The sequence below is a fragment of the Adiantum capillus-veneris genome, chromosome 8, assembly GCF_014529385.1.
Source record: "Adiantum capillus-veneris isolate H3 chromosome 8, ASM1452938v2, whole genome shotgun sequence".
NCBI classification, from domain to species: Eukaryota; Viridiplantae; Streptophyta; class Polypodiopsida; order Polypodiales; family Pteridaceae; genus Adiantum; species Adiantum capillus-veneris.
Window position 1 is genome coordinate 131,668,358 of NC_140938.1, and position 9,465 is coordinate 131,677,822.

At 45.4% G+C, this 9,465-nt stretch overlaps 1 protein-coding gene across 1 annotated transcript; it reads right to left on the reverse strand.

Annotated features, from left to right (window-relative positions):
* Window positions 1-1,117: 1,117 nt before the first annotated feature.
* Window positions 1,118-4,460, reverse strand: LOC147452971 (ultraviolet-B receptor UVR8-like). Its single transcript, XM_086518521.1, has 5 exons — window positions 4,058-4,460; window positions 3,588-3,937; window positions 2,660-3,070; window positions 2,016-2,400; window positions 1,118-1,822 (listed from the first exon to the last, which is right to left on the reverse strand). The coding sequence occupies exons 1-5, from the start codon at window positions 4,205-4,207 to the stop codon at window positions 1,580-1,582; spliced, it is 1,539 nt and encodes a 512-aa protein (XP_086374647.1). The 5' UTR covers window positions 4,208-4,460; the 3' UTR covers window positions 1,118-1,579.
* Window positions 4,461-9,465: the final 5,005 nt, after the last annotated feature.

A 9,465-nucleotide genomic window follows, 5' to 3' on the forward strand; every position in this document is an offset into this window, starting at 1 on the left:
TCTTCCTCATATTAAATACGTTGCCAAAAGAAATAGTATGTGGTTTTAGGCTACCTATATCCTTACTGAAGCAAGGTTGACATGAATGGCATTATGAGAACGGAGTTACTCTTAGTTAGCAAGGATTACCAGTTTCAAAAAAAATTAAAAAAACAAGCAGAGATCTTTTAAGATAGTGATGGTGGGCGTGATGAGAAGAAGAAGAAGAAGAGAGTTCTAATGTCGTAGGAAACTATCCCAAGAGACCTTAAAGATCCATTAGGCGAGGGGAGAGAGAGAGAGAGAGAGAGAGAGAGAGAGAGAGAGTCGCCTTTATTAAAAGCATCCATGAAGGGGAATTGTCACCATTGTAGATGACCTTATTTTTGAGGTGACCTTTCAAGAAAGTTTGATTTGTAAAGATTTGTTCTCTTAGCAAAAAAAGTTTGATTTGTAAAGATTTGTTCTCTTAGCAAAATTAGGGGATCTAATTGTAGAGACACTATATATTGTTAATATTATCCAAGTATGCAGTTGTTGATTAAATTAGCAAATTTGGTGCCATTACATCTATATGACAAATTTAGATATTGGTTTCGAAAGTTAACACAAGAGGTTTGTGTGTGTGTGTGTGTGTGTGTGTGAGAGAGAGAGAGAGAGAGAGAGAGAGAGAGAGAGAGAGAGTAGCAAAAATTTAAATAATTCACTTCATGCTCTGAATGCTAAAATCTGTTCTTGTAGAATAGCACCTTATTTTCTTCATTACATAGTTACCAAGTACCTCACGTTTGTCTCCCTGTTAAACTAAGCATCAAGAAATGCATGGACGAAGTTACTGTTGGAGTTCTAGGAAAAGCGCACACATTATTGGCAAAAACTGAAAAGTCACACTAGAAAGAGCTGGGAATTCCAGAACAAAAACAGCTGCCAATTGTTGTACAAGGATTTGGAGCCGCGTTTGTGTACCAAGACAGTCGTTGCATTGGCATGCCTCCAGTAGTGCCAACAAACCAAAGGTCATTTTGAACAAACATGCAAAGGGATAACTTAGCTAGCAACATTTTCAACAATGGTGAACACAACATGTCCCTCATTGCGGAGAATAAGCTAGGCTAACATCGAGAAATCAGGATGCAAATCGACACAACCAAATTCATCGATTAGGGAAGAACAAACATACATGGATGGCAAATAATAGTTTAAGGAGGGCAGCTAGTTGCTTACAAATTCAAATAATCTATACTACTGAATCCTAATCAAAGAGAAAGGCTTTCCTACACCTATAGAAACCACTTCAATGGTTAAGACAAGAACACACTGCAGACTGCACCCAACTCTTAAAGAGTAGCACATGAGACATGTTACGCTCGGAGCACTTGCACACACGCTCTTCCCTGTAGCCTTGACGAAGAATTTGAGACAGTAGAGAGACATGGCAGGAAAGAAAACAAAGGTTAGTCAACCACCGGTGTGCATAAACAGAAGAAATGCTCTAAGAGCATGCTTCCCTAACAAGGGAAAACAAGCCCACAACTCTCGACTCACCAATGCTCCACAAACAACGGAGCACAAGCCAAAAAAGTTACAATCTCCCCAGTTTTTAACTCAGGTCAATATTGACAAGCTCCGGCCAACACTTCTCGTAATTGTCATCGTTGATGTCAAGCCCCAGTTGTCCTTTGTCACCAGAACCAAAAGCATAGAGCTTGTTGGATTTAGTGATAGCAAAGGTATGTGCGTCCCATGTCACGCAGCTGGTCAGGCTTACATGGACTATTTTCTCGCCTTTACTCCTAAATGCACTTACCAACCTTGGCAGCATTACGTTTGCATGGCGATGAGCCTGAAAGACATCAAACTCAAAGTCAGTAGCTGGTTAAAAGTAATCATCGTAAACCCTGGCCCATGTTGCGTCAGCAGCACCTTTGAAAAAACAAGGACCAGTTACAACGGAATGCGCCAGCATAAAGCATTGATGAGTCCTGCACTATGCCTGAACGCCCACCCTAAAGTAAGAAGAATAGTTGTGCACTCACCTGGCCATCCGGGTTACCAAGGTGCCCTAAACTAGCTGATTCTCCAGACCCAAAAGAGTATACATCGCCATCTTCAGCAACAACAAATGTTGTATAGTCACCTGTTGCTACATGGATTGCTTTCACATTTTTCAGGGACTCCACAACCTTCGGCAACGATTCACATTCCTCATGACCATGCCCTAAGCACCCATATCGGCCCCAGCCCCAAGTGCAAACTCTCCCATCCTCCCCTACTGCTGCAGCGTGCCAAGGTCCAGCTGCAATGGAGACTGGCTGGAACTTCAAAGACTCAAAATGTTCGATAAGGCGAGGATACCGTTCATCTGTTCGATTACCATGGCCAAGTTTGCCACCAAGTCCACACCCCAATGAGTAGACTGACCTGCGGGAAGTGTAGCCACTCATCAAAACAGCTCCTATGAACTTAGTCAAAGCATGAAGGCGATTCCAGTCCTACATCCTGCTCAATATGTAAGCTCCAATCTTAACAAACTAGCAAGGTAAAGAAGCTCAGACGAGCCACACCGAAAGCCACCGGACCAGCACAATGTGGATGGCATACATGGCATAAATTCCCTTTGCATGAAATCACCTAAAAGGGAGGGAGAACATTCTCTGAGAACAAAGGTATGTGAGATTACATTCCACTGGCTTGGCATGTCCGGGCAAGTAAGTAGCAATAACCAGCGGCAATCTGTACAACTGGGACATTCTCAAGCACCCCTCTCAACATCTGCGGCTTTTGGTCTCGAGCTTCGGTCTGATGTCCAAGCCTTGCATCTGTGCCCCATGAAAATGTGTACACATGCCCCTCCCGAGAAAGAACAGCAGTAAAGAAGTTGCCTATGGCAACCTGAACAGCAAACACTCCATTGAGAGAATCGACAAGGCGTGGGGTAGTGATGTTTGTTGCACCCGCTGGCCCAGGGGCACCAAACTCTGGATCCCCATAAGTATCTTTCCCAAAGGCATACACTTGCCCTGCATCACTGATCAACATGGTCCTGCTTACTCCTGCTGCAGCCTGTATTATTCGAATTCCTTGAAGCGACCTGCACATAACTATCTTGGAGTAGTAGTTAGAATTTGTCCCTTTAGAGGCAGCTCAACAGGAAAACTCTCCAATCAAACATCTCTGACACAAGCTGCCGGCCACCTCCGAATGCTTCGAAGAGCAAAAATCGAAGGCCCCTTTATGAGCCCATAGCCACAGCCTGGTGGAAGTATGTCCAGATTTGTCTCCCCATCACAGTCTAAGAAAAGCATACACTGCGGACATTGCCCAGATGTGTATATAGTGAGTCTATGGCTGAGCCAAATAGGGTACACATGGAGGAGGTGATACTAGGAATGTATATGAAAGCCGAAGGCAGGTTTCCAGCCCGCCATTCAGTCAAATTTTAGATGTAGAAGCTAATCAAAGCTTTCCAATCACATGAACTCCGCCTTGCTCATGTCGACAATGACTATGCCATACATGCAACCCTAGCAATTCACGCACTTTCCAACACCTTCCATGCTACAGCAACAATGGCAGTGCCCTTATGTGTATGCTAATCTTTCACACACCTTAGCAAGTATGGGCGACTCTCCGAGTTGAAGGTGCCAGAGCCTAATTGGCCCGACGCATTATTCCCAAAAGTGTAGGCCTTGCCAGAATTTGTCACCACTACACTATGACCGGGGCCAGCAATGGCTTGAGACATCTCACGCCTGTAGCAATACTCTCCTTGTGTGAGGAACCGTAGCACAAGCTTCCAGCTCCCACCGCAGCGCTGCTTTAGGTCATCTTTATCCTCTTTTTGCATGGGCTTGAAAATCGATCTCTTATCACACATGTCTCGGGCAGCCAGATCAGGAAGAGAAAGCGCTTCATCTGGAGGATAGCCTGCAGGCCTTCTGAGGAACTTACAGCATGCCTGCACGCACCACAAGAAAATGCGATGGCTAAAAGTTCAATATGTACAAGAAGATCTCTCTCTCTCTCTCTCTCTCTCTCTCTCTCTCTCTCTCAGAGAGTTTGCATAGCAAAAACAGACCTCGAGGCGGGCAAGATCCTTGGCATGAAGACGGGATTCTGCAAGCAGCCTAAGGAAAATGTAGGGGTGGGAGAAGAGGGGAAAGGGATCAAAAAGGCGGCCCTTTGAGCGGCTGATGCAGACACGCTTCTTCGGGGGCGAAGACTCCATCGGCACACTTCAATGATGATGAAGATGAAGCTTGCACACAATCGCGCGCAGAGATTGGAATAGATTTGCTAAGAGGCAAGCCTGAAACGTCACCTTTCATGATGTATCGTGAACCTGGCACATATATAACTAACTAAATATAAATCCTCTTCAACAATTTTTTGCCTACATCTACGGCTGTTTACACACCCGCTGCCCAAAAGTGGGCAGCAGGCGCAGACTGATTGGTAGCGTGCGGAGCAGTGGACAAGGGCTTTGGTAGTCGGGATTGCCTGTCCATCAACGAGCGGACTGTGGGGCCTGGGCTCTGCACCTTATTCGTGGAAAGCACTGAGCAACCAATAGTGTTGCAACCCTCAGCACTAAAGGGCACGGGCAATTTAATAGGCCCAAGAGGTGGGATCTTCGGCAGCGAAACTAGGACATAGACATCGGGATGCACACACCCGTAAGATGGCCATAGTAAACTAAGACACGAAAAAGTAAACTTGGATAAGTAGGGAGCCTGTCCAAGTTTATTTATTATTTCATGGTTTGCCCACATGTCAACGAAAGCGTCTCGCGCGCTTCTCTCCAGCCCGTTGATCCCACCGCTCGCCTCTCCTTAATGTTCCTTGCGCTTTAGTGTTGAGGTGTTGCAATTGTAACCTCTTCCCCAAGTTTGTTGTGTAAAGGTTGCCTGCCCAATCAAAAAGGGGATGCGCAAGTGCAGTTTTGGTGTGTAAGCTGCCTAAGATCTACGATACAATATAATGGCAAAGTTGTTCCATGGCCACATGGGGACCTCGTCACTAATTGACACCTCCCTAGGGAGGTGGGATCAATGGCCCACATTAGGTGTCGCAAGGCGAGTGCAATCCGGGCCGTCCGATTACCATCTGAACTAGGTGTGAACTAAGAGTGAACTCGGGAGGTATGTGCACCACACCGAATTTGGTGTGAACTTGGTGTGAACTCGACGTGAACAAAGTGTGAGCTTGGTGTGAACTGGGGAGGATTTGCACACCACACCAAATTTGGTGTAAACTCAATGTGAACTCGGTGTGAACTAGGTGTAAACTTGTCCGCACACCATGATCTATAAACTTACCACACACACACACCTTTCAACGAACGCACGATAGCCTAGTGGCTAGAGTCAGTTCGTGGGGGAGAGGGTAGCGGGTTCAAGCCACAAATCCAAAAAAGTGGGAATCTTTTGCATTCCCTAGGTAATCCAACAGTCACAATCAACCGGTGATTGTGAGCCATTGATCCCACCTCCCAAAAGGAGGTGTCTATTAGTAAAAGGGGGGGGGGGGTCCACTTCTACAATATTCAAAATTCAAAATTGAACATGCGCCACCCTACCGTTATACTATGGAATGGAGTTTGCAAAGCAATATAGTGATGCTCATTTTCAAATCTGTTGTCGTGAACCATGTGCAATGCTCTCTCTTTAAACAAGGTGTGTGCAAGAAAGAAGGAAGAATAGTTTAGCTGCAGTACCCTCTTTTTACGCAGGAAGTGTCCAAGAAGTACGAAGGAGGAGTTTAGCTTCAGCAATGGGTATACCACGCCCAACTTTGATACCTTAGCTAATCACAGAAGGGCAAGTGTCTGCTCATTGAGAAGAGTGGGAGAACAACTTGCCCTTGCAAAAGTGGGGTTAGCAGGTAGGGTTATCACTCATGGCTCACGGACACCCTATCACCTACGATAGACACAGTATTATTTATTTGGTAGAGTCAGGGACCGAGCTTGTCGGTCCAATAGAAAAAGGGTAGAGTGATCGTTGATGAGAGGCGCACTCTAATTGGAACATTCAAGGGTTAGTTGGCTAAGTATGGACGCCCAAGTGTGAATGGGGCGAGCTCATATAAAAGTCACCTAAACCTAATAATCACTTATTCTTTCATTTGTGCAACTGAAGAGTGATCTTGCTCCATCTCCATCTTCTTCTTCTTCATCTCCTTGTGTGTGTGTGTGTGTGTGTGTGTGTGTGTGTGTGTGTGTGTGTGTGAGAGAGAGAGAGAGAGAGACAGAGCTCATATAAAAGTCACCTAAACCTAATAATCACTCATTCTTTCATTTGTGCAACTGAAGAGTGATCTTGCTCCATCTCCATCTTCTTCTTCTTCATCTCCTTGTGTATGTGTGTGTATGCGTGTGTGTGTGTGTGTGTGTGTGTGTGTGTGTGTGTGTGTGTGTGAGCGAGAGAGAGAGAGAAAGAGTGTGATCGAGCATTGCGACAATGGCACGGTGGCGGCGAGGCGGTTGAGCGCGGCACGACGGTAGCTCCTTCTTCTTCGCAGCGAGGAATCCTCCACGACGGCAAGCGTAGGACAGTGAGTGACACAGCTTTGCTCTCTTGAGCTTGCTAGATTAGTCTGGTTGTGTGCTTGCAGCCATTTGTGGCTTGCACATAGTGTATCGAAAAGTCCTTGCATTGACACGTGCGATAGAAGCGCACATTTTTGGTATCGTTGCCGGGGAATCGCCCTGCACTAAGCTCGAGTAGCACTCTATGTTACTTTGTGGTGCATTTCGAAATGTAGGAAAGGTAGAGAAGGAAGGTGTGTGTGTTGAGAAGGAGTTTGTTTTGCTGTTGTGTATTGTTTTGTTAATAAGGTGTTGGAAGGTACTGTGTTTTCTTTGTGATAAGGTGTTAGAATTAAGGTAGTAGATCCATAATGTTAGTTCTATGTAAAGTACAGTAAGTAGATCTGTTAGTTAATGAGTTACTGTAGTAGTGTGTTAGTGTGTAACAGTAGCTGTATTAGTTGTAAGTAGGTAGGTTAGGTGTGTGTGTGCCACTACAAGCCATGCTTAACATTAGTGACGCTCATAGTGCGATGCTCAAAAATGAAAATGCACGCCGTCGCTATGAGCGTCGCTAGCGATGCCGATAGGGCTAAAAAAATAACCGAGAACGTCCGAAAACTCAGATCTCAGATCTGAGTTTTTAACGCGCGCTCAAGCAAGCAAGGTAACGCTCTCTCTCTCTCTCTCTTTCTTCTCCACACACACACACACACACACGAGGAGAGGAAAGAGATCCAGGTATGCTCCTTCCCTCTCCTCACTCTCATGTTCCCTTCCCCTCTTTCTCTCTCCTTCTCTCTCTCTCTCTCTCACACACACACACACACACGAGGAGAGGAAGGAGAGCCAGGTATGCTCCTTCCCTCTCCTCACTCTCATGGTCCCTTCCCCTCTTTCTCTCTCCCTCTCTTTCACACACACACACACACACACACACACACATTGTGTTTTTGAGAGAGAGAGAGAGAGAACGAGAGAGAGAGAGAGAGAGATAGATAGATAGATAGATAGTTCTATTATCGTCCTGGAAGGTCAAATATGACCTATGGGACCAAATGAACATGTCACGTGGTGTGAGTGGAGTTCATAAGTGACTCTCGATGCTCAAAAATGGCTGAAATGAGCGTCGCAATAGAGAGTCCACATCGTGGTTGGGAGAGGAAGGTATGTAGGGAGAGCTCATGGCTGAATATATGGGGAAAAGAGGACCTAATGTGGTCAAAAGCTGAGCACTCAAGTAGTGTGTGGTACTCACTCTCTCGCACTTGACGAGGGCATAAGGTGCAAAGTCGATGACACTCCTCGCCAGTGCCCCAACGTCCTGTCTCGCAGCGTAGAGAATGGGAGCTAAGACGAATGGAGGCAATGGTGCGGATCGCACTCAACGGGATGGGCTCAAGGATGTAGGAATGGGTTCGGTTACCTCGTTCCGAGAAGAAGAGAGATTTGTAGTTTGGGGCAACGTGTGTGGTGTAATGGCTGAAGCGAGAACCTCCAGATTTCTCCCAAGCCATGATACATTGGCGTTGTAAGAAGGCCTCATTAACTTGGGAGTCGATCGACGCATCCTTGACCAAGTGACATGCATCCCATCTTCCAAACCATTTCTTGATATCAAGCATCCACCCCGAACTTAGTATTTTGCTCTTGCATGTCTTTTGAACCTTTTGACTTGCTTCATATGCGATTCTAGGAAGTCGATGCAAAGGGCTACGTTGTGTCTTACGCATGTACTCCACAACCCTTTCCATGCCCAAGACCTCAATGGGAAGCGATCCGGACTCAAGAAGTAAGAGCATGTAGGGTGTTTGTGTCTTGACTTGGAGAAAGTTGGTGAGAAAACGCTTTTGGACATTCTCAAACTCTTTCCAAGTAGACTTCCCGATGCTTCCACCCCACACCTCCACTCCATAAAGAAGCACCGGTGTCACCAATGTGTCAAAGAGGTACTTTTTGAGAGCCCAACACTTGATCTCTCCTGCATTGCACATGTTCTCAAATGCATAATAAGCCCTCTTTCCGGCTTCCAAGCGACGCATTGCACAATCCTTCCATTTATGATTGGATGGAACCTCAAGGCCAAGGTACTTGAAGTGATCTACCACTTCAAGTTTCTCATTGTTGTATACAATGCATGGATTTTCGTCATTGAGGGTCTTTACAAGCATAACCTTGGTTTTGGATCCATTCACGATCAGCCCGCTATGTAGGCAAAAGCGTTCCAAGACACTCATAAGCTTTTGTGCATCTTCTAAGGTATGTGCCAAGAGCACTACATCATCGGCATAAAGCAAAAGCATGATCACCGCATTTCCAATCTTAACCTCTTCTATGCCTTCTTGCTGCATAAAATCAAGAACCATGTATTCCAATTCATCAATGAGTAGCCCAAAGAGGGTTGGGGAAAGTGGGCATCCTTGTTTGACACCAATAGTGCTTGCAAAAAATTCTGAAATTCCATCTCCCATACGTAATCGACATATCACTTTTTGGTAGATGCGAAAGACTGCATGCATAAATTCTCTCGGCACTTGAAGGCTTTGCATACGTCTCCAAAGATTTCCTCGCGGTACCATGTCAAAAGCTTTCTTGAAATCCACAAAGCAACAATACAACTTTTTTCCTTTCAATCGAGACGCTTCCATAAGAACTCGAAGAGTGACAAGGTGATCAATAGTGCTATGATGCTTTCGAAAACCTGCTTGGCCAAGCGCACGTTTGCCATTCTTTTCAGCCCATTCACTTATCTTCATCTCCATGATACATCCAAATAACTTTGCCATCAAAGAACCAACCATTATAGTGCGATAGTTGTTCACATTGTTTACATCTCCTCCTTTGTGCAAAGGTTTGATCCAATTTGCACTCCAATCATGAGGCATGCCATACTGAAGTGCAAGGTTAAACATATCGCATATCCAATATCGTGTTTTCTTGCTTGTCCATTTAATCAT